Consider the following 24820-nt stretch of genomic DNA (forward strand, 5'->3'; position numbering starts at 1 on the left):
GAACCAGGATTTGATTTGGGATGCGATTGTATCTAGACTTGGTTCTAGATTGCCTACGTACCCGTTGCAGGATCAAATTACACGTAGTTCCAAGCTTTTTGGGAATTAAATGGGTGGGTGGCCTATTTAAATGATTTGAGTAATTTGGATAGGACTTAGAGCTCTTGGATTTGAATTGATAAATTAATTTAGGGACTTTGTGTATGAAATTAATTTCTGGGAATTTGTAATGGATTTGTTTTGTGATGGTTGCACCTAAATTTAAGTATATAGGTTGCCTACATACCCGCTGTGGGATCAAATCGAATGTAGTTCGTTAATTATTTGACTTGGTTGGCTTTGTGCCATTTTGGAGGGTTGGTTTTGTATGAATTGAAAGAGGTGGTTTTGTACCAATTTGAGAGAGATGATTTTGTACCATTTGAGAGAGTTGGTTTTGTACTAATTTGATATTTGGATTTGAAAGAAAGAAATGTGTTCATTAATTAAAGGGAAAATTAGAGGAAAAGGACTCCAACATATGTGTCGGAGCCAGATCAGGACTCCCGCTTCAAAAGTGCATCCGTCAGGATTGCTATTTCACTTGATCGTCAAATTAGGCTATTTCGTCAAAATCTGTTACACTTTCCGTCAAAATTAACAGAATTGACAATTTTCACTATTAAAATATTTATAAAAATAAAATTAAAAGAAGAGAATTAATAAAAAATAAAAAAAAAACTAAAAGAAGAAAAAATAAAATTAAACTAAAAGAAGAAAATTTTGGTAGAGTTTCAACTTTGATTAGTGATTTTTTGGTTTTGCTTTAAATACGGTTTCTTTTGCATTTTTACACTAGCAGATATTCTTGAAAGGTTTTCAAACTTAGTTAAAGGTCCTCCAAAGGAAAGCTATGAACATATGTGATGCTTACCCCTATTGTACTTTTTTTTTTTTTTTTTTGGTGCTGATAATCTCTCAGTTGACAAGATTGACTGATTTGCAAGGTGTGACATCAGATCTCTTGCCGTGCATCCTAAGGTCTCAGATCTAGTTCCAATATCATGTTTTTTGCAATCTTGCTTTTCTTCTATCATATTTTATATATCCCTTATGGTATTTCCGTTAATAATTATGTCAAATAACTTTATGTTTATGTCTTGGGTTGATTTGTTTTCCAAACTTATTTTGGAGCATCACTATTGCTTTGGGTGATGTTCATTAGGTTTGTTTATGTTAGAAACTAAATACCCTAGACGGTTGGTTTGTTTCAAATATTTTATCAATGCATTTTCAGATCTTGTATGCATGTGTTACTCTAATCCAACCCGATTTCAAAAACAAAAAGGCTTAACTTGTTTTGGGAAACTTGGGGGCTTGATACTCGAGATATGGGTATTAGGCTTTTGAGGTTCTTAAGAAGGGTGCCTCTGGTGCCTACCCGATTTTAGGGTGCCACATTATGCACCAAATATGAAAATATTTCTCAAATCAAAACTAATCACTTAGTTTAAACTTGCGAGTTTTACTCAAGAATGACTAAAAATTATGTATGTAGGCTTGAATTTGATTGTCAAACAAGAATTCAAAGAAATCCTAAACATAAAGTTTAAGCCTTAATATATTTTAGAGGCCAATCTCTTTAGAAAATAAATATGAAAATGAAAATTGAAATAAGTTTTAAAAAGCCTATAAGATATTATTTCAATCCCTCAACAAAAATTTTCTTGAAAACAAATAGATAATTTATCCTCATATTAAACATTTGAGTTTTGTTAAAATTGTCATACGATTGACTAACAACATAAAACACAAGGACGAAATTGAGAGAATTGAACTACATGGGCCAAATGTGATTTCAAGCCAAAATACAAGGATAAAAAATGTAGTTTACACTATCTTTTAAGGGAAGAATTGTAAAATAAAATTAACAATTGAGTTAAAAAAATAATTGAGCAGCGATTTAGGAGCGGTTTTTACCTTCAGATTATGACCACATCCTCTCCCATGCCGTTTCTCCTCTCCCCTCCTTTTCATCTAAGAAGGACTTCTACTTCTGTCTCTGCGATTCCCCTATCTTCCTCGATCTCTGATAATTTCACCCACCCTGTTAATAATTTCTTTTGAAACTATTGGTTTTATTGATTTTTCTATTCTAATGGAAACTCTATCTAATCATTCTAGAACAACTCATTCATCTAAAGCTATACAAATTAAGTGACTTTAGTCCTTCTTGGCTTCATTAGAACTGGTAGAATAGAGTTATGAAAGTTTAATTCCCCTCTAACTATAACATGTGTTGCATTTTGCCTAACTTAACGCCTCATCAAACTTCATCTTTGTGTCTCATTTTGCTCGTTTCGGTCAATTATGTTAAGAAAAACGTTTACCTGGCATAAATTCTTTGGATATTTTAGATTTGAGAAATGCTTGGGTCCTTATATTTGAGGACCAACCTTGTTCTTATAGTCAATCAAATGAGTCCATGATGAGGTCCACCATTCCAACTCTCTTTTCTCTCTCATAGTAGAGCTCATTTAATTGGCCATGAGGACAAGATTGGTCCTCAAACATGAGACCCAAGCATTTTCCTTTAGATTTTTAACTATTTAAGCCATTTGGTAGGACTCTTTTCTCTTCCTCTTCCTCTTAATCTCATTCTTCCTCCTCTTCCTCTTAATCTCACTTTTCCTCCTCTTATCTCTGTCACTACCTCTCTCTAATTTTTTTTTAGATGAACACCTCTCTCGATTTTCTCTCTTCTCTCTCATCAGCTTCAATCCAATTTTTCAGCCACACTGTTATGGCCAAAAATGTCTCCTGCCACGTGTCAGGCTAGGATTCGTTCATCCCACAACATATGCAACTCTGGACACGAGTGTATAATGAAATGAAGGGCGTGCCACCAAGTGATGTCGTACTTGGAACAAATGCAATCTAGATCTTGATGTAGTGCAAGATCAGATGGTGCAACTAAGTGAAAGGAGTAAAAATAAAAGGAAAGAAGATTGTCTTCTAATCAAACGATTGTACTGAGTTCTTTTTACTGCTTGGGCATTCCAGGACTTTAATGTGCTAAAATTGCTTAAGTAAATGTTCGTTGGTGCTTGATACTTGCTTAAGAAACATCCATCCTCTTTGTGTAATTAAATGCAAGCTTCATTAAACTTAAATGAATAAGAAACTTAGAAAATAGATCTAAAAGAAATCAGAAAGATTCAGGATCAAACTAATTGGACAATTAAAGATTCCCTTGTAGATCTAACCAAAATTTAATGAGTAACTCATAATCAAAACGACACGCGAAAATAAAGAAGTGCATAAATGTAAATGATTCAATTCCACTTTCCTCTTTAATTGATGTTCAAATCTCGAGAGAGATATACATTCAATGAAATGAATCAATGTCAAACCAAGAAGTAAAGACTAATAAGCAAATTCGGACAAACAATTGAAACCAAAATCGGATCACAATTCTTAATAATTAACTGAAAAATTAAATACAGCATTCAATTAAATAGAGATTCGATGAGCAAATGGAATGTAATAAAGGATCAAGCCATGTCTGGAATATGCGAATTGCAGAGAGCTTTTTGTATGTGAGTTGATGTTGTCAGCGATCCCTTCTTCTGCCAATAACTTGGGTATTTATACTTGAATGGGCTCTGAAAACCCTAAACAAGTATCCTTAGATCATCCCACGTGTATGGTACTGAACAAGTTTGAGCATTTGTTCTTATCTTTCCATGACAGTTGTCATTCAGTACTTGTCAGCCTTCCAAGACATGTATTTTCGTGCGATTGGCCCTTTTATAACCATCTCGACTTAGTGTAACCGAAAGAAAAATCATTCGCCAAGGGGCTTGGGCTTCGTTGAATTGGGCCTTGAAACCAGGTCATTTATTTTGGGCTTAATTAATTCGTCTATTAAAAATCATGGTACCAACACACACCACCACCGCGATCACAAATTGAAGAATATATAAAACAAGCTAGCTGATCGAAGAATATACATTAGAAGCATGAAAATGACTTTGCTAATTTTCCTGTCCATCTGAATAATTCATGTGATACACTGAACTATAGTATGAATCACATAAGCCATCCAAAATGTTCTTTGCCTTTGTATTGGAGCTTTCGATTGTCAAGACTCTCACAACCAGATATATATGTGCATAATTATGTACCTTTAATGTGTAACAAGAAGATGTATAGCAACTAGGGATACTGGACTAGTCGACAAGGAGATTTTTATTCTTGGCATTTCTAGTTACATCCTGGTTGAAAGCCGACATATGCCAATTAGGAACATCTTCCATCTAAATTATGTTGAACACGTACAATCTGAGTCATGCCGTACCAAAATATGAGCAGCGGAATTACAAGACCGAGAAACATACTTAAAGAAATTAAAATGAAAATGAGCAATAAGAGCATATATAAGTAACTCATTTTACTGATTGAAATGTTTATCTAATATCTTCTAAGCATTGAAAACAAAAGATCTTGTGTGAGATTGTGGGTATGTATAGTTTTATATGTTATAGATACCATGAATACATGTTTTTTATGTTATCTTTACATGTTAGCAAATAGGCGATAAGTTTTGGCATCAAGAACTATCTGTCGAATCGATGCTACTGCCCCTGCCCCGACTAACAACATAGAAACTCCTGCTATCAATGTGTTAACCCAAAAAATAAGGCTTTGTCTGGAGGGTTTGAAGGTTATATTGTAGAAAATCATCGGCAAAATGAAATCTAGAGGAATGTATCCAAATGCCCCAAGCAACGCCATGAGATCTCCAAAGAAGGGTAACATTGCAGCAAATGTTGTAGCTACGATAACGGATAGTGACCGGAGAATCAATCTTGGTACAACATTACGAACGGAAAATTGATCCATCTTTGGGTCTGCAAATTTCTTCTCAAACACTTCATTTGTTGGTTGCAAGTAAACCTGCACATAGACTCATCATTTGATCAGTGCACCCCGGCCCGCACTTAAAAATATTCCAAAACTTTTATTTTTAACTCAGATGCAGTAACCAAAGCATTACAAAAATCAGTTTTAATTCTCCTCTCCAATATGCTTATGATGTTTTGAGAAGAATTCCCTGCTAGTTCTGTGTAAGTGTGTATTGTTTAATTGGACCTTAGGCCCCCTTTTAAAAAAAATAATAATTCAAGAAAAACCAGGCATTGTCCCCTATTTTCAAATTTAGTAGGGCATTGCAAACAAATGTTGTAGATTTGTAGCCATCTATATTCTTTTTATCTTACCACTGTGACAGCAGACACTTGCAAAAGAGTGAAGACATTGGTCATTAGTAAAAACCAAGTAGGTAGCAACGGCTTCTCATCACCCATGAAATTTGAAAGAAGTGTTCCCTTAGCTTGATTTCCAAATGCCCAGTACCCAGAGATTGCAACACTGAAGTATGTTGTCACTATAACAGTAAAGCAAACACATAGGCCTTTGACCATCTTGCCTTTTATCGGAGGTTTCAAAGTTGCCTGCAAGTGTAAGACAACTTAGGCCCATCCAATTCTCCTTCTCAAACATGTAATTAATTTCATTTAGGGGCTATTGTTTCAGAAGGTAATGTTCTTGTGAAAACATAGTCTGATGTATTATGTTACAAAACTATTAATTTGGATCATATATTCAAATAAAAATTTAAATCTTTGGGGTTAGAATAGTGGTGAGGATTTGTGAAGTAATGGATTAAAATTAGGATTTGATTCCTAATAAGAGAAATAAAATCTAATTTATCAATGATCTAGTTGAGAGCATTAATCTAAAAAGAAAAAAATAATTGATCCAAACGAATAACTGGGCAAAACCAAGTGTTATTTCCATCCCTGTCCATTTAGGAGTGGGTTCTCGCAGAGGTCCAATTTGTGGGAAATTTTTTTTATTTACCTCACATGTCAGAATGTCAGATCATCTAAAAAGAAACGCCATTTCTTGTTTTAAACTAACAAACAAATAAGCTCCAAATCTAAAAAGAAGAAAAAAAAAAAAACAAAAACAAATTAAGCAAACCAAACCAAATCAATGAAGAGTAGCTCAAGTACCTGTATTTCAGGAATTATTCCACTAGCATATGTGGTAGATATGATTGAAATGGCATTGAAGATACCAAAATTGCGATCTTTTGCACTTCCTTTAATGGTATAGTCCTTTCTAGGTGCATTGTTAGAATGTCCTGCAAAAAACATATTTGCTATACAAATTGGGATTCAAAAGGTTGGGATAGTGATTCATTCCTAGTATTATTGTAAACAAATTAAGTCTTTTTGCAAATGTATATGTGCTGATCGAGGTTCTTAATAATTACCAATGTATATAGAACCAGCTGTGACACAAGCACTGAATGCAAGACAGAGAATAAGAGAGACAAGGTTAATATGCCTTAGGGAGTGGAAGGATGGCATTTGAGCCAAAAGCAGTGTAAGGCCTCCAAACATCATAATAAATTGGTGCAACTTCATTGTCCCATCTGGTTTAGAGAGCAAGTAAATGAACTGCCAAGCAAACGTACACAAGAAAAGTAAAGCCTTACAAATTAACACAAATTAACCATAAAAATTGGCAGCTGCTATTCACATTCCCAATTTGTGCAGTACTCCAAACCTTATGATTTCTAGCTAGATCAATATATATAGCTAGGGTCTAATATTAAAACACACTATATCTTAGGATAAGTAATTTCAAAACAAGGCTTAAATATTTATGATAAATGGGGGACGCACTGACCTTCAGGCTCTGCCCTCCAAGTAGAATGGAAGCAATAACTGCACCATAGCACATCGAAAATTGCAGAGGACCAACAAAATATTTGCCCCATCCAGGACCTGGTAACACGTTCAATCCCAAATACTTGAACTCATTCAATGAGAAAATGTTATTGTATGTAACGGTTATATATAACTTTCCCCTCAAAACATGTATCTAAGACTCAGTTTTATATATGATGAAACCTATATACATGTTGTGATAGAGAAGTCAATCACATATGTTGTCACATATAATAATTTTGTACCTAGAATGTCTCTGGCCACGTCTCGAAAGCGAAGCTGACGATGTCCAAGCTCTTCATGGTGCTCGAGAACTAACGATAAAAGATAGAAGGCATAGAAAATGACCAAAGCTGCCAAGGAAAGGCAAAGGACTCCAGCCCAGCCTAGCAAGGCCAGCGCAAAAGGAAGACTTAGAATTGCTGGAGTCGCTATGGATGTCGTCAAGTGGTACCCACAGTGCAACCATGACCCTACCACAAATAATTCATTCACACAAAATTAATTCATTTTAGAAACTAATTTGCAAGTTGGATTGGAAATAATGAAAATTTAAAATAAAAAAATTTAGGCAACCTTCAAAAATCAGTCCTAACTAAAAAAAAATAGTTATAGGATTATGCATATATGAAAACGTTATGGGAAAAGTGGTGAGCATTAATGGTTTTGACTTCGGACTTTGGAATTGGGACTCGTCTTGTTCTAGCTGAAACACTTTCTAAAATTAATTGAGCTGGTCCCATGGTTAATATAAAAACTTTTCAAGCAATTTTGAAGAAAGAGATTATATATGTAATTAAACTTCAATTAATTCTCACCTTCCAATCAAACATCATATTAGATATATAGTGAGAGTACTACTAACCTTCAGATTTGAGGACGAACATAGCTCCGGCATCAAGCTCTTTTGGAGCCACACCGTTTTGCTTGTCACAAGTAGACACTTCCATCAAGTTTGGTGCCACAGTTGCCATTTCTCTCTCTCTCTCTCTATCTCTCTCTCTCTCTCTCTCTCTCTCTCTCTCTCTCTCTCTCTCTCTAACTCTGACTCTGGGGAGTATTTGGAGTGGAAGAATATATAGAACAAGCTAAAGGGACTAAATATTGAGAGGGTGAGAATCAGATAGGAAAGCCCATGTCAACTATATACTATAGACTACTGGATATATATATATATATATATGGTAGGTAGATTCAAGATTGGTAATTAATATACAAATAAAACATTTAAGAAATGCGAAGTTGGAACATTTGTTCATCGACTTCTGGAAAAGAGGTGGCTGAGTTGAATACTGTTTTGGACTAGTCAACAAAGCGGTCCAACAACAGCAGCAGACCCCGTATAGTTTATTATATATGCTGATATTATAGCCAAGGGACCTTAATTTATTAAGGTTTTCAATTATTTTAAACTGACAAACTATGAAAATTAATATATGTCAAATTGTTTTTAACTTTTTAAACATAGGAATTGCAATCAGTGTGGTCCATCCATAAGAAGTGTATGAGCCCTGCCACATTATCAATTATCTGATGGAGGTGTCTCCCCTCACCTCTACGAAAAATTATTATAGCTACGAAGTGTAATTTATCCGTGTGTTATAATATGAATGAATATTATTAATTAATATTGTTCCCTTAAAGTATAAATTTGTCACATATCCATATTATAATACGTAAATTAATTGCAGCACATGATAATATTATTTATACATCTCTAGTTATTTGTTAATTTTAAAGGTCTATTGATTTTAACTACTAAATTTTAATAACTTTTTAGTTTAGGTATCAAAATTAAATAAAATTTTAGATTAGGTACCAAAATTAAATAGCATTTTAGATTAGGTACTAGTTGAAAAGTTAAACAAATTAATAAAGTAAAAAGTATTAGAATTTACAAATATTACATCACATGCCACTACAATAAAAAAATAAAAATAATATTACATTAATTTATACTATATTGTATTATAAAAAATAAAAAAAATCAATCCAGTCACAACTTAATTGTGATTGTCTTGGTAAATTGAAAGAGACAACTCACACCACTATACTATATATTATTTTGAGTAAAAGTATTGTTTTGACCTCTATTTATATTATATTGTAGTATAATTTCTCTAAAAAAAATTCAATTAAGTCACAACTTAACTGTCACTGTCTCACAACTTAGATGTGACTGTCGTTTAGTCACAACTAAATTTAAAGTTGTACAGTCACAACTAAATGTGAAATTGAGATTACATTAGTAAATTTTCAAGATAATATAAAAGCATCAAGGGCAATTTTGTCAAAACCTTATAAATTTTAACTAACACTCATCATATGTGGGTCAAAGGATAAAAATGTCAAATAGAAAAGGTTCAAATAAAAGGGGCTAACATATTTGTGACCTAATCTAAAAACTACATTTAAATTTGATAGTTCAATTGAAATATTAAATGGTTTTTATGCTATTCTAAACAATTATTAGAATTTAATATTTAATCTTAATTTTTTATAATTTTAATTATATAATGTGAAATATAAAGTGCGGAAAGAATGTAAGATATGGGTGAGCTTTCAAAAACTCACTCACTTACACACTCACTCACAACCCGCATTCTTTCCGCCCCGATATAACGCATTAGAAAAGGTCTTCTCTAGTTACTTCATCATGGAGCAGCTATTTTTTAAAAAATTATTTTAATATTGTTGTGAGTAATGAGCAAGGAATAAAATTTCGGGTTTCGAGGAAATTTCGATGGAAATTTCGATGGAAATTTCGACGGAAATTTCGACGGAAATTTCGAAGATTTTTAAATTTCGACAAAAGTTCGACGGAAATTACTATCAAAATACAGAAATTTTGAATGAAACTTTACTAGATGTTTATTTAACATATTATCTACTACATTGATAAAAAAACATTGAAAAAACCAAATTATATGGTAGGTTTTATGTGATATGTGATGAATATAATGTGCGCTGGAGACAAATACTGTTAAAAAAATGCTTCACTAATTAATAATTACTTCAATAACACCTCAATTTTATTTTTACTACAATATTGCCACATGAATTACAAAAGTAATCAATACCACATAGAGTTTCTAGGAAGTTCAAAATTTCTGATGTCTTCAGTATCATCATGTCTAGAGTAGGTGTACTGCAAAGAATAATCATCCCAAGATACTTCTCCAGCATAACATATAGATAGGGGTCACCAAAAAGCGAATCCCACCCGAAGCCCGCCCGGCCCAAAACCCATTTACACACAATATATTTTTAATAAAAAAATATAGAATTTTGGCTATGTTGTGAATTGAACATGAGACCTCATGGAACAAACTTTAACTCTCAACCAACTAAGCTGACTAGTTTATTTGTTTAATTGGTGAATCAGAACATATTTAATAGGTTTTTTGTTTGTATATTCTAATAAATTATTAATATGCTTATTAAGTTATTATATAATATTATAATCATATAATGTTAGTAAATAGTAATAATGTAAACTGTGTAATACCATAAATAATAAACTTTTAAACTTATATACAACATTACAAATTTACAACTATAGTTATTAAAGTTATTATAATAAACTTTTATAATACAACTATAATTAAAGTTATTAAACCACGATCGTTCATTAATTCAACGATCTGAACCGTTCATTTTATATGTTGATAGTCAAAGATCATCTTTACAAAAAATCGGCCGAATAGGAATTCATCTACATGTTCGAATGTTTGATTATCATTAGAAAAACCACGATCATTTATTAATTCGACCACCGTTACGTCACTCTTACATCTCTAATTGAGCTAATTTTTTGCAAAGATTCTCTTTGAGTGGGGAACTAAAGTTTGAACGGTTCGGATCGTTGAAAACACGATCGATATGTGAGCTTCTATATATAAATACACTTGAAAAGTATAATTCTATTAACTTTCCCGTTGAAACCTTGTTGTTTCCATAATTATGAAGACCACAACGTGATTTCAACAATCTGACCCGTTCATTTTCTATGTTCATAGTCAAAGATCATCATTACAAAAAATCGGCCAAATCGAAATTCATTTACCCATTCGATCATCATTAGAAAAATCACGATCGTTCATTAATTCGACCACCATTATGTCACTTTTACATCTCCGATTGAGCTCATTTTTTGCACGAATTATCTTTGAGTGAGGAACTAAAATTTGAACAGTTCGGATCGTTGAAAACACAATTGCATCGTTTGTTTATAAAAATATGTAATAAAATATATAATAAAACATATGTACATTTATGTTTTATTATAGTTGTAATGTTGTATATAATTTTAAAAGTTTATTATTTATGATATTACAATATTACTAACATAGTAGTATTATATAATAACTTAATAAACATATTAATAATTTATTGAAGTAAACAAACGAAAGAATTATTAAATATGTTATGATTCACAAACTTGACAAATAAACTAGTCAGCTCAGTTAGTTGAGAGTTGAAGCTTGTTATGTAAAGTCTCATGTTCAAATCACAACATAACCAAAATCCTATATTTTTTTTATTGAAGATATATATGTGTCTAAACAGGCTTTGGGCCCATTCTGGGCCACTCGTTCGGGCCTAACCTGATCCGACCCTCCAAGCCCGCAAGCCAAAGCCCAATGGGCAGGCCTTGGGCTTGTGTATTAAAGCCCAAGCTTAGCCTGGCTCAGCTCGAAAGCCTTATTAGGCTCCTATAATTTAAGCTCGAGTCCGGTCCAAACTCGAAAAATTTGGGCCGGCCTAGCCCGGCCCATTGCCGACCCCTACATATAGACCGGACAAACATATATACAAAATACTTTTTGTCTTTCTTTGGATTAGACACCAAATGGTGCCAAAGGGAGGAAAAAAAAGTCATAATTGTAACAAATATTTAAGGTATAGATCATTTTCAATGTGACGAAAAATTTGAGCATATTATTATAAAATTAATGGTGTTGGTAAATTAATTAAAATAGTTTTAAGGAATACTCAATGAAATAATTGTATAAAACTTTGAGAAAGTGAGAGGAAGGGACAATGAAAACAAAAAATAGTAATAGTACGTACAATTGCTAAATTCAGGATGTTGTAGGTGGTCGTCTTGGTCGGGTTCTGTATTAAGGTAGGAACAAATCTTGAGACAGTCTAACTATCTAGTGTTACAGCACTATGTATTTTAAGTTATATTTGAGGGAATCAAATCCTTGATCTATCATAATCTTAACTCATTATCCCACCCACCTTCACCGGCCACTTGAGCTAACCCCAAAGGCTTATATTCTACTTATTTTAAAAGACTGTAAACTTTACTTGAAATACGAATACATATATGCCTTAAGATTAGCCTCATTAAATCAAAATAATTTGGAAATACATAGTGTTTTTGCTATCTTTACATGTTAGCAAATAGACGGTATGTTTTGGCATCAAGAATTATTTGTCGAACAGATGCTACTGCCCCTATACCAACTAACACCAAGGACACTCCTGCTATCAGTGTGTTAATCCAAAAAATAAGGCTTCGTTTGGAGGGCTTGAAAGTAACATTGTAAAAAACCATTGGCAAGATGAAATCTAGAGGAATGCATCCAAATGCCCCAAACAACGCCATGAGATCTCCAAAGAAAGGTAACATTGCAGCAAACATTGTAGCTACGATAACGGATAGTGACCGGAGAATCAATCTTGGTACAACATTACGAACTGAAAATTGATCCATCTTTGGGTCTGCAAATTTCTTCTCAAACACTTCATTTGTTGGTTGCAAGTAGACCTGCAGAAAAACCGATGTTAGCTAGTCTTGTGAAATAAGATGCATGAGGCTTGTAAATGCACCCAAACTTTTGATTAGTGCACCCAGCACCCCAAAAATTTTTGATACTTCAAATGTTACCCCTTGGTTCACAGACCAAAAAGAATTAAAAAGACAAGCCATGGTCAGTAGAGATGGGGAATCAGTGAATCACTATTCACTCCTATTTTGTTTTGATCAGTACACTCAAGGGCATGAAAAGAAATTTCATATTTTTGGGTTCTGGGTTCTGGGTTCACTCATCAAATGCTTGTTTGCATTAAAAAGCCTCCATGATGCATATTTATATGTTAAGGCACAAAGCTATGTTGGTGAGTGTTTGAGTTAATTATGTGGGCTTGAACGCCTACACCCAACAAGCCCATTTTCAAATTTAAGGCTTTTGGACAGTGCAGCAAATGCTCTTTCTAATTTTCTATCTATTATGTGTGTCTTACCACTGTGACAGCAGACACTTGCAAAAGAGTGAAGACATTGGTCATTAGTAAAAACCAGGTAGGCAGCAAAGGCTTCTCATCACCCATAAAATTTGAAAGAACTGTTCCCTTTGCTTGATTGCCAAACGCCCAGTACCCAGAGATTGCTACACTGAAATATGTTGTCACTATAACGCTATAGCAGACACATAGGCCTTTGTACATCTTGCCTTTCACCGGAGGTTTCAAAGTTGCCTGCAAGCTAGCTAGCATGAGACATCTTAGACTCGTTCAATTTGTAACTAATTTAATTTACTGGCTATTGTTTCAAAGGGTAATCTTCACTTGGAAATAATTTGACATATTATGCTATAAAACTCTTAATCTGGACCATATGTTCAAGTAAGAAACCAAGCACTTGGTCATTAGTGTTCTGATTTATAGCCATGCATGTCAGATATGTGGGGTAGCCATACATTTTTTTGAAATTATTTTTTCCTTATTGCAATGATAAAAATCAGCATAAATATATGATATAATACACATAAAACACACTAACACACACCAAATATTATAATATCAAAGTAGATATATAAAAAACACCATATATTAACTTCAAAAGACTAACGGAAAGTTAGAACTCAAAGTTCAAAACTAACTTCTAATAAAAAAATTGAAAACTAAGTTTCTACACTAACTATAAAATTATACACACACCCACACAGACACACACACACATATATATATATATATATACTGTATTCATTCAAATTTATAAAATTAAACAAGTAAACAACCAAATTAAGCAACCAAAAAGTATATAGTTCAAATACCTGTATTTCAGGAATAATTCCACTAGCATATGTGGTAGCTATGATTGAAATGGCATTGAAGATACCAAAGTTGCGATCTTTGGCACTTCCTTTAACGGTATACTCCCTTCTAGGAGCATTGTCAGTATGTCCTGCAAAAGAAGCAAAAGAAGTGTCAATTATATTAATTGATATTTTAAAAGTTGGGATAATAGTTGGTGAAGTATTATTTTAAAGAGAGTACATCTTTTCACAAATATATTTGTGCTGAAGTTCTTAATTACCAATGTATATGGAGCCAGCTGTGGCGCAAGCACTGAATGCAAGACAAAGGATAAGAGAGACAAGGTTAATATGCCTTAGGGAGTGGAAAGATGGCATTTGAGCCAAAAACAGTGTAACGCCTCCAAACATCATAATGAATTGGTACAACTTCATTGTCCCACCTGGCTTGGAGAGCAAGTAAATAAACTGCCAAACAAACACAAAACAAGAATAAAGCATTATGTTACATAAATTTACCATAAAATTATACATATATATATGACAGGCTGATGAGTTTTTGCTGTCTTCAACTTGACAATCTCAATGGAATGGTCATAATGTTATTGAGTTTTTGCTAGCAAAAGAGCAAGAAAGGGGTGGAGATCGAGCTTCAAATACATATGATTAAACAAATTAATTTTACTTTGCATGTCAATAATATATGGGTTTTTGGGGTCTCAATTCTAAATATCCAGGATGTAATATAAAAGCGCCCTAAACCCTGAGCAGTTGTTTGTTTAACTTGCCATTAAAGTAGTTTCAAAGGGCTAAGTTGATGATATAAGTTGGGGGAACGCACTGACCTTTAGGCTCTGCCCTCCAAGTAGAGTACAAGCAATAACTGCACCATAGCATATCCAAAATTGCAGAGGACCAACAAAATATTTGCCCCATGCAGGACCTGGCCACACGTGCAATCACATATATATGAATCCAATCTAGAAGTCCTCATGCAAGAAAGTCCCATTCAATTTCATAGTAATATTTATTGAGTGCTGCTATTTGCATACCCTTTTCCCACTTTTTCTCATTTCACACCCTCATACCCTTCCCATAATTAAATTTTCTCATACACACACCCTTCCAATTACCATAATATCCCCATTTTATCCAACACACCCCATCAACTCAGAAAAAAAAAAAACACACCCCTTCACCAACCCACCCAGCTCCCTCCTTCTTCTTCACCGGACAACCCAGACCAAAAAAATAAAAACACCCCATCCCTCCTCACCGGATCACCTCTCTCCCTCCCCATCCCCCTCCCTCTTCCCCGGCATGCAACACCACCATCCTCCCTCTCTCTCCTCCCCGGCATGCAGCACCACCCTCCTCCCTCTCTCCTCCATGCAAGCAGCACCACCCTCATCCCTCTCTCTCCTCCCCGCATGCAGCACCACGTCCCTCCCTCCCCCTGTTTCAACCGACCCACCCACCCAGCCCTTCACCCGAACACCTCTTTCCCTCCCGCACCTTCCCTGCACCACCCTCCTCTCTCTCTCTCCTCCCCCGCAGCACCACCTCCTCTCTCTCTCTCCTCCCGCGCGCAGCATCCGTTCGACACTGGTCCGCCGAAAATGTCACACTCGTTCAGCAGTCATCCGCCGAACGATGTGAGTGTTGTTCGGCAGGTATCCACCGAACATCAAGGACCCGTTCGGAAAGTACTCGCCGAATCAGCTACTCGGAGAAAATGTCTACTTGGGCGAGAGGAGGGAGGGAAGGAGAGAGAGAGAGAGAGAGAGCTAGGTGGGTGCGAGCAGAAGGGCACGCCAGGTGAGCACGCCGGGAGAGAGAGCTTCGACGGTGCTGCACGCGATGGCTAGAAGGCGCTGCGCGCGGTGGTGCTGCAAGCAGAAGGGGCGGGGCTGGGTTGGGCTGGGACGGGGAGAAAAGGGTAGAGAGAGGGAAGGAGAGATAGAGGGGATGGGGTTTTGGGTAATTTTGTTTTAGGTGTTTTTTGTCATTTCACAAATTAAAATTCTAGGGTGTGCAAAAAGAAAAAATAGAGTGTACAAATAGCAGCCCTTTATTTATTTGGGTAAACAACTCAACTACATTTACTGAAATACCCCTAGGTTTGAATACTTCCGTTATTAATTTAGATGGATGTACCATTGGCAGTTAGATACAAAATAGATGATTAAGTGTGCAATTGGGACAAATTAGAGTTTAGTAGCCCAAAGTTGATCGAGGTACTAAAATTAAAAATTGAAAAAAACCCATATATATATATATATATACTCACATGCACGTACCTAAAATGTCTCTGGCCATGTCTCGAAAGCGAAGCTGACGATGGCCAAGCTTTTCTTGGTGCTCCAGAACTATAGATAAGAGATTGTAGGAGTAGAAAGTAGGGGTGGGCATTTAAAACCGAAATACCGAAACCGAACCCGTACCATACCATACCATACCGACGTTATACCGAAAAACAATACCGATTATATACCGTACCGATACCGTACCGAACCGAGTCTAAATCGGTATGGTATAGGTATGGAACTTTCAATACCGAGAAATACCGTACCGTACCGAATTTATTTTTTATTTAATTATTTAATTTTTTTTAATTAAGTGTTGCTGTATATATGAGTATGACATACGGTCAATACATTTGATCTCACATAATACACATATTAGACTCAATTGGGCCTGGGCCCTGGGCTAGACAATACGTTCAGTAATCAGTAGTCAGTACTTGGGCTAGACAATACGTTCAATATTAGAGTATTACTGTATTAGGCATTTAGACTCACATGCACTTCCAGTCTTCCAGAATCCACTCTCGGACTCTCCAATCCCTAAATCAAAAATCCCTAAATCAAAAATCCCCAATCCCCACTCCCCAAGTCCCCAGCGAGTCCTCTAATCCTCCCTCTAATCCTCATCTCGATTTCCCTCCCTCTAATCCTCATCTCAGTCCAATCCATCCCTCCCTCCCTCCATCTCATCTCTGATCTCTCAATCCATCCCTCTAATCCTCATCTCGATTTCCCTCCCTCTAATCCTCATCTCAGTCCAATCCATCCCTCCCTCCCTCCATCTCATCTCTGATCTCTCAATCCCTTCATCTCATCCCTCACTCGGTAACTCCTCTCGGCTTTGAGTGAAGACAACGCGACGACGCGACGACGAGAAGACGACGCGACGACGAGAAGACGACGCGACGACGCAACGCCGAGACGACCTGTGAGGCTGTGACGACGGCTGGGTTCTGCAGTTCTAACTTGGAACATCATGGTGAGTGACTGAGTTCCTTATTTCCTCTGGGCTTTGAGTCTGAGGGTTTCTCTTCATTTTTAATTGAGCTGCGAAGGGGGCTTCAATGGGCGTAGATATAGGGATGATATGTTCACTGATATGTTCTGTACTTCTGTGATTTTGTTGATGCAGTCTCAAACTCAATCACAGCAGCATAGTGGGGTTGCTTGTTCTTCAACAGCAACCTCACCCTCACCATTGGGACCTCCAGCAACAGTGGGAGAACCCATTCAATCTGCAACAGAAGTAAGTGAGCTGAATCCCCTTTCTAAACCTAGTATTGGTACCAAACGTAGTTGGGTTTGGGAGCATTTTAAACAGTATGATGTAATAAAAAAAGAAAAAAAAAAGATGAATCAGGGAAGATGATAGAGGTAGAAGTGATATATAAGAGAGCTAAATGCATATATTGTCCTAAGGGTATTCTAGGAGATTATGCATGTGATCCTATTCTAAATGGGACATCAGGAATGAGTACCCACATTAGAAAACTGTGCAAGTATTACCCACCAAACCAAAACAAAAACCAAAAGATTATTTGTGGTGATAAGGGTCAGGGTAACAAGATGGTTTCTAAGGGGTTTGTGCAGAGTGATGTGATGGAGGCTTGTGTTGAGATGATTGTACTAGATGAGATGCCATTTAGTGTGGTAGAGAAGAAGGGTTTTAGGAAGTTCTGTAGTAGGGCTTGCCCAATGTTTGAAATACCTAGCAGGAGAACTATAGTTAGGCAGTTTCTGAAAATGTATGATGAGCATAAGGAGAATTTGATGAAAGATTTGAGTGCACATAGGATCTGCCTAACTACTGACACTTGGACAAGTGTCCAAAACTGCAATTATATGGTGCTAACTGCCCATTTCATTGACAAGGATTGGAAGATGCACAAAAGAGTTTTAAACTTTTGTGTGATTCCTAATCACCAAGGGACCACTATAGGGAGGCTTATTGAGGCATGTTTGTTACAGTGGGGAATAGAGAAGGTGTTGACCATAACTGTTGATAATGCTTCTGCAAATAAAGTAGCTTTAGACTGGGTTAGGTCTAAAATGAATATGTGGGAGAAATCACAAGCCGTTTTGGGTGGGAAGTACTTGCATGTGAGATGTGTTGCTCACATAACCAATTTAATAGTGGGAAATGGGTTGAAGAAGCTTAATAGGTCTGTTTTGGCCATTAGAAATTCTGTGAAGTATGTAAGGTCCTCTCCACAAAGATTAGAATATTTTAAATCTTCTGTGGAGAAGGAGAAACTGACCAGCAAGGGTCTTGTATGCATGGATGTCCCCACAAGGTGGAATTCAACATTTATAATGTTGGAGGCAGCCTTGAAGTTTAAGAAGGCTTTCACAAGAATGGCGGAGGATGAGGGCAGCACCTTTTTGGCTTACTTCAAGGAACCAGATGAAGAATTTGATGATGATGGCAATGTGGTTCAATGTAGTAGTAGGAGGCTTAGGATTGGGCCACCAAGTGAGGTTGATTGGAACAATGCTAGGGTGTTTGTAAAGTTTTTGAAAGTGTTTTATGATGTGACTTTAAGGGTTAGTGCATCTTTGCACCCCACTATCCACACAACTTTTCATGATGTTCTTGCTATTGAACATGCAATTGACAAGTTGTTTGTGACACCTGAGATGGCCACTGGTGATGAAACTGAACGAGTGTTGGCTGACATGGCAGCCAACATGAGAGGCAAATATAACAAGTATTTTGGCTCATTGAATGATCTGAACCCACTGGTGCTGATTGCACTTGTGTTGGATCCAAGGTTTAAGCTTAGACATATAACTCATTTGTTTAGGAAGGAGAGGTTTGATGAGGAAGAGGTGCAGCTGAAAACCAAAGAGATGAAAGGAGTGTTGATGAGCCTTTATGAAGAGTATGGTCCAAAAGTAGATGGTGGCATACACTTGAGAGGTAATGTGGATTCTAATTCACACAATACTAGTGCTGCAACTTATATGGTAGAAGATGAGGAGAGTAGGGATAATGGGAGGGATGATATTTTGGATGATTGGAGAAAGGTGGTGGAAGAGAGCAATGAGGCAGTGGTGGCACATGAAGTGGATACATACTTGATGGATCCTTTAGAATACACAACCCAAAGTTTTGACATTTTATTGTGGTGGAAGCTCAACGGTCCCAAGTACCCTGTGTTGGCAGCAATTGCAAGTGATGTTCTTGCAATTCAAGTATCAACAGTGGCATCAGAGAGTAGTTTTAGCACTGGGGGTAGAGTCATAAATTCATTTAGGAGTTCATTAACTCCTTCATCAGTGGAGGCCTTGATTTGTATGCAAAATTGGTTGAGTGGGGATGATATTTCCAGCTTGGAGGATGAACCTTGCATTGAAGAACTTGAATTTTATGAAGGTGTAGAATCAGGTAATGTTTTGTAAATATAATTACTTGCTTTGCTTTGTTGCTTGCTTTTAAAGTTTGCATTGAATTAATGAATTTTAATTATGTTGTATTCCATTTTGTGTAGAACATGCAAGTGAAGTCAAGGCAAAGGGAAAGGGAAAATAGCATGTTTGAGCTCACTGCTGGCCAAGACCTTGCAGCTGGCCATCACTGCTGGTCTGCTGTCCATGTTGCCTTATGTTGTGTTCTGTCAATTTATCAGCTTTTGTTGCTTGCTTTTAAAGTTTGCATTGAATTAATGAATTTTAATTATGTTGTATTCCATTTTGTGTAGAACATGCAAGTGAAGTCAAGGCAAAGGGAAAGGGAAAACAGCATGTTTGAGCTCACTGCTGGCCAAGACCTTGCAGCTGGCCATCACTGCTGGTCTGCTGTCCATGTTGCCTTATGTTGTGTTCTGTCAATTTATCAGTTTCTTCTGTTATGCAAATTTATATGGCCCTGTCTCAAGGTGATGTGTTATGCATATTAGTGCGAGTTATGTAGTGGTGAAAGAGGAAGGGAAAACAAAAGCTCTCTGTAGTTCCATTTACTACTTCCATTTACAACCAAACAGCTTATTGCCTTATGTTGCTTACTTTTATGTTCTAAAACAGAGATGCAGTGTGTTGCTGTGTGTTCATTATCATGCTTACATTTTCTTTATATGGTGGTTCCTGTTGTTTTCTTTATATGGTGGTTCCTGTTGTTTTCTTTGGCATTGATATATATATTTCTTTTTTGTTGTTAAATATTGTTTTTTGACAAAAAAAAAATAATTTTAAAATGTTGGTATATACCGAAACCATACCGAACCATACCGAATTTATAGAACACTGGTATGGTATGGTACGAGTTTTAAAAATGTCCATACCGTACCGATACCGTACCGAATAAAAATTTCGGTATGGTATCGGTATGGGGCTCATACCGTACCATACCGTACCGTGCCCACCCCTAGTAGAAAGTGACCAAAGCTGCCAAGGCCAAGCAAATGACCCCACCAACCCAGCCTAACAAGGCCAGCGCAAAGGGAAGACTTAGAAGCACTGGAGCCACTATTGATGTCGTCAAGTGGTACCCACAGTGCAACCATGACCCTACCACAGATAATTCATTCACACAAAATTAATTCATTTTAGAAACTAATTTGCAAGTTGGATTGGAAATTATGAAAATTAATTTGCAACCATGACCCTACCACACAAAATTAATTCATTTTAGAAACTAGTTTGTTAGGAGATGATCAATATAGTGAGAGTACTACGAACCTTCAGATTTGAGGACGAACATAGCTCCGGCATCAAGCTCTTTCGGAGCCACACCGTTTTGCTTGTCACAAGTAGACACTTCCATCAAGTTTGGAGCCACAGATGCCATCTCTCTCTCTCTCTCTCTCTCTCTCTCTCTCTCTCTCTAGCTACCTCTGTGACTCTGTCTCTGACTCTGACTCTGGGGAGTATTTGGAGTGAAGAATATATAGAACAAGCTAATGGGACTAAATATTGAGAGGGTGAGAATCAGATAGGAAAGCCCAAGTCAACCATACACTATAGACTGCTGGATATATATATATATATATATATATATATGGTAGGTAGATTCAAGATTGGTAAATATACAAATAAAACATTAAGAAATGCAAAGTTGGAACATTTGTTCATCGATCGACTTCTGGAAAAGAGGTGGTTTAGTTGAATACTGTTTTGGACTACTCAACAAAGCGGTCCAACAACGGCAGCAGACACCGTATAGTTTATTATATATGCTGATGCTGATATTATACCTAAGGGACCTTAATTTATTAAGGTTTTCAATTATTTTAAACTGACAAATTATGAAAATTAATATATGTCAAATTGGTTTTAACTTTTTAAACATAGGAATTGAAATCAGTGTGGTCCATCCACAAGAAGTGTATGAGCCCTGCCACATTATCAATTATCAGATGGAGGTGTCCCCTCACCTCTACGAAAAATTATTATAGCTACTATATGTAATCTACCTATGTGTTATAATATGAGTAGACATTATTAATTAATATTATTTCCTAAAATTATAAATTCATCACATATCCATATTACTTGTACATAAATTGATTGCCATCACATAACAATATTACTTGTACATGTCTAGCTACTTTTTAATTTTAATCAAGTAATATGGGATATAAAGTGTGGAAAGAATGTGAGATCTGACTATGTGAGTGAGCGTTAGAAAAGGTCTTCTCTAGTTACTTCTGTTAATATTAGTTGGTTTTATCTGTTTTGTTAGACTGCCAGGTGTTATGTTTTGGTTGGTTCTTTTTATCAAAGTCTGCTAGAATTAGTTTTGTCAACTGTGGCATATATTCAGCTATTGTACTATTCACGCGATATTATTCTTCTCAATACACAGAGATTACAATAATACACTTTTAGATTTCTCTCTCAAATTTCAAAGCTTTCGTGGTATCAAAGCTAGGTTATCTGCGTGTAAGGCCCAACGGCCACACGTGCTCCCACGTCACCCAATACAATTTGTTCACGTGTAAGGCTCAAAATCTCGCTACACGTGCGGGGGCGTGTTGAGAGTAATGTGAAACAATGCCCCATATCGGAAAACTAGAGCTTAACATATGTGCTTATAAGTCTTGGGCCTCGATCTCCATCCATTGCCAATTGGTTTTAGGTTGGATGCTCTAATTTTATCAACTTTATCATGGAGCAGCTATTTTTTCTTAAATTATTTTTAATATTGTTGTGAGCAAGGAGTGAAATTTCGAAAATTTCGCCGAAAATTTCATTTCTTTGGAGTTCCGAAATTTTATAACATATCCATTAATTTTCGTCAGTGTGTTTCTGTAAAATTTCGTCGAAATTTGACGAAATTTCGCTGTGACTAACTTAGATCTCAGAAGTCCCAGCTCCATTTCCATTTCATCTCTCAAATCTCTCTGTCTTCTCCCCCTATGCGCACCCAGCTGCCTTCGGCGTGACGGCGTGACCCCCTGCCTCCTCCCCCTGCGCGCACAGCGCACCCAGCAGGTATCTTCAACCTTGTACCCAAATACCCAAATCTGTCAAATACTTACGGCCTTGTGTTGTGGAGTTGTGGGTTTACACTTCTTCCAAATTTACACAGCAAACAATAAATGATTTTTCTTTGGATAGAGTCATAGAGATGAGTGGGCTGTAGCCTGTAGGAAGTAGTAGACTAGTAGGCAATAAATGATTCGATACTTTCCATTCCACTATCTAAGTATCTAATGTTTATTTATAATATATTAAAAAATATCTAATATTTATTAGATTTTCTTTTTTCTGGTTGATTACTTGATTGATTTGATTCAAGTGTTTAATTGTTTAATTGTTTGGGTTTGGGTTTAATTGTTTAAAGTCTTAAACCGTACCCAAATATATTTGGGTTTAATTGTTTAAATTTGGAAATAGTTTTTTTTTTTTTTGGGTCTGAAATTTTTTTAATACTTATTTGGAATTTGGAAATAGTTATTGACTGTGATTGTAATTTGTGTATATTTGGAAATAGATAGGTATCCAAATACTTACTGTGATTGTGTATATTTGGGGAAGGTTTAAATGTTTAATATGATTTTGTGTTTAAATTTGGATTGCCTCACCCTTTTACTTAGGTGAGTCTGACAGTAACTCTTCAAATGAGTATGGTTATGGGCAAATCCCACCACAAATACTACCTCTTGATCCATATGGTTGACATGTTGGGAATTATATGCAAAATTATGCTAGAAATGTATATTGGAGTAATTATTCTTCTCAGTTTACCTACTCTGGACATAATGATATTGAAGACAGCGGAAATTTTGAACCTGTTAAAAATTCTATGTGCTATTGAATACTTATTTAATTCATAATTTAATATTGTAATATAAATAAATTAGAGGTGTTATTTATATAATTATTAATTAATGATCCATTTTTTTAATAGTATTTGTATCCAGCGCACATTATATTCACCTTATATCACATGAAACCTACTATATAATTTGGTTTCTTTAATATTTTTTATCAATGTAGTAGATAATATGTTAAATAAGCATATGGTCAAATTTCATTCAAAATTTCCTCGAAACCTAAATTTTACTCCTTGGTTGTGAGTAATGAGTGTATAGATTAAACTCACAGGTGCATATATATACAATTGTCCTTACTATTTTACTTATGAAGATGTACTTTTCTTTTTTTAATAGCTACTTATGAACCTTGTTGATAGAGATGGTCCGCAAGTTAATTTGTTCTAATTAATTTTCTGACCAACCAAACAAAAAAAGAACAGAAAAGGAAAACTATAGTGAAAGTGCTCGTGCGCTCCTATAGGACAAGCATCTAAGTTCAACCCTTTGGCTTCTCAAGCCCCATCATTTCAATTTGGTCAATCAGTTGCATGCACAAAAGGTTTCTTTCATGTGCTCTAATCGTTCCCAAAAATTAGTCCCTCGGAGGGCTTGAAAGTCACATTGTAGAAGTTCATTGACGTTGGTATAATGAAGCCAAACATATATGCGCACCCTAATGCTTTAATAAAATATTCCACCAAAAATACTAGAAACATGCCACATTACATCATATCAGCACAAGAACGTATATTCTTATAAACCTGCTTTTTTTCCCTGTTGAAAATGTACAAATCTGCCCTTTGACGTCTAAGAAAACTCATAGACTCTTAGTGAAAAAAAAATGGGTGCAAGAAAGATGCCATTTAATAGTCAAAGTACCTACTCTGTTTTTGACTGCAGACTGCTGCTGCATAAGGTTCTTCTTTTTTTTTTTTTTTTTTCAGCTTAGGTAAGTCCATTAAAACAAAACTTTTTTACATGTGAAAATCAGAGTGCAACAGCCCATAGCCCATCCAAAAAGCCAATCCCAACCCACAGACCAAGCCTTTTTCCTCAGCAGCCTTAGCCCTTAGGCCCAAACCCACACCACCCCATATTCTATTGAATCAACAGATATTCCCACTAAGCACTAAGCGTTAATGCAACCATGCGTTAAGCATGACATCTAGCTCTCATGGATAAAATATTTCTGCCAGCAATTTGCATGCTTCCAACTCTACAACTGGTTCCATGTGACTAGCCACTACCATATGGTTAAAAGTACATGACCACCACACAACACAAATTACATGGTTCAACTTTACTTGACCATTAATTAATATCAATTATTAATTAGCACTATAATAAATTTTTGAACCCCTCCACTAAATTTCATATATATCACTCATTTTTGTCATTTCACAAAACATTGCAAAATCAAAGCC

General features: G+C 35.8%; 2 protein-coding genes across 3 annotated transcripts; both read right to left on the reverse strand.

The window, feature by feature from the left end:
- Positions 1–3499: 3499 nt before the first annotated feature.
- LOC147291235 (GABA transporter 1-like) lies at positions 3500–7912 on the reverse strand. Of its 2 annotated transcripts, XM_086235345.1 has the most exons (7): positions 7648–7798; positions 7028–7255; positions 6742–6839; positions 6323–6509; positions 6060–6190; positions 5262–5495; positions 3519–4938 (listed from the first exon to the last, which is right to left on the reverse strand). In XM_086235345.1, exons 1-7 carry the CDS (start codon positions 7754–7756, stop codon positions 4558–4560), a joined length of 1368 nt encoding a protein of 455 aa, XP_086091471.1. In that variant the 5' UTR covers positions 7757–7798; the 3' UTR covers positions 3519–4557. The 2 variants fall into 2 exon arrangements, with proteins under 2 accessions (XP_086091472.1, XP_086091471.1); XM_086235346.1 differs by lacking the exon at positions 5262–5495 and having other exon boundaries at positions 3500–4938; positions 7648–7912.
- A 4191-nt stretch (positions 7913–12103) lies between these two features.
- On the reverse strand, positions 12104–21263 carry LOC147291236 (GABA transporter 1-like). Its single transcript, XM_086235480.1, has 8 exons — positions 20815–21263; positions 20503–20643; positions 16132–16221; positions 14677–14774; positions 14113–14299; positions 13850–13980; positions 13038–13271; positions 12104–12561 (listed from the first exon to the last, which is right to left on the reverse strand). The coding sequence occupies exons 1-8, from the start codon at positions 20921–20923 to the stop codon at positions 12181–12183; spliced, it is 1371 nt and encodes a 456-aa protein (XP_086091606.1). The 5' UTR covers positions 20924–21263; the 3' UTR covers positions 12104–12180.
- Positions 21264–24820: the final 3557 nt, after the last annotated feature.

Source organism: Dryas octopetala, chromosome 3 (genome assembly GCF_963921425.1).
Source record: "Dryas octopetala chromosome 3, drDryOcto1.1, whole genome shotgun sequence".
NCBI classification, from domain to species: domain Eukaryota; kingdom Viridiplantae; phylum Streptophyta; class Magnoliopsida; order Rosales; family Rosaceae; genus Dryas; species Dryas octopetala.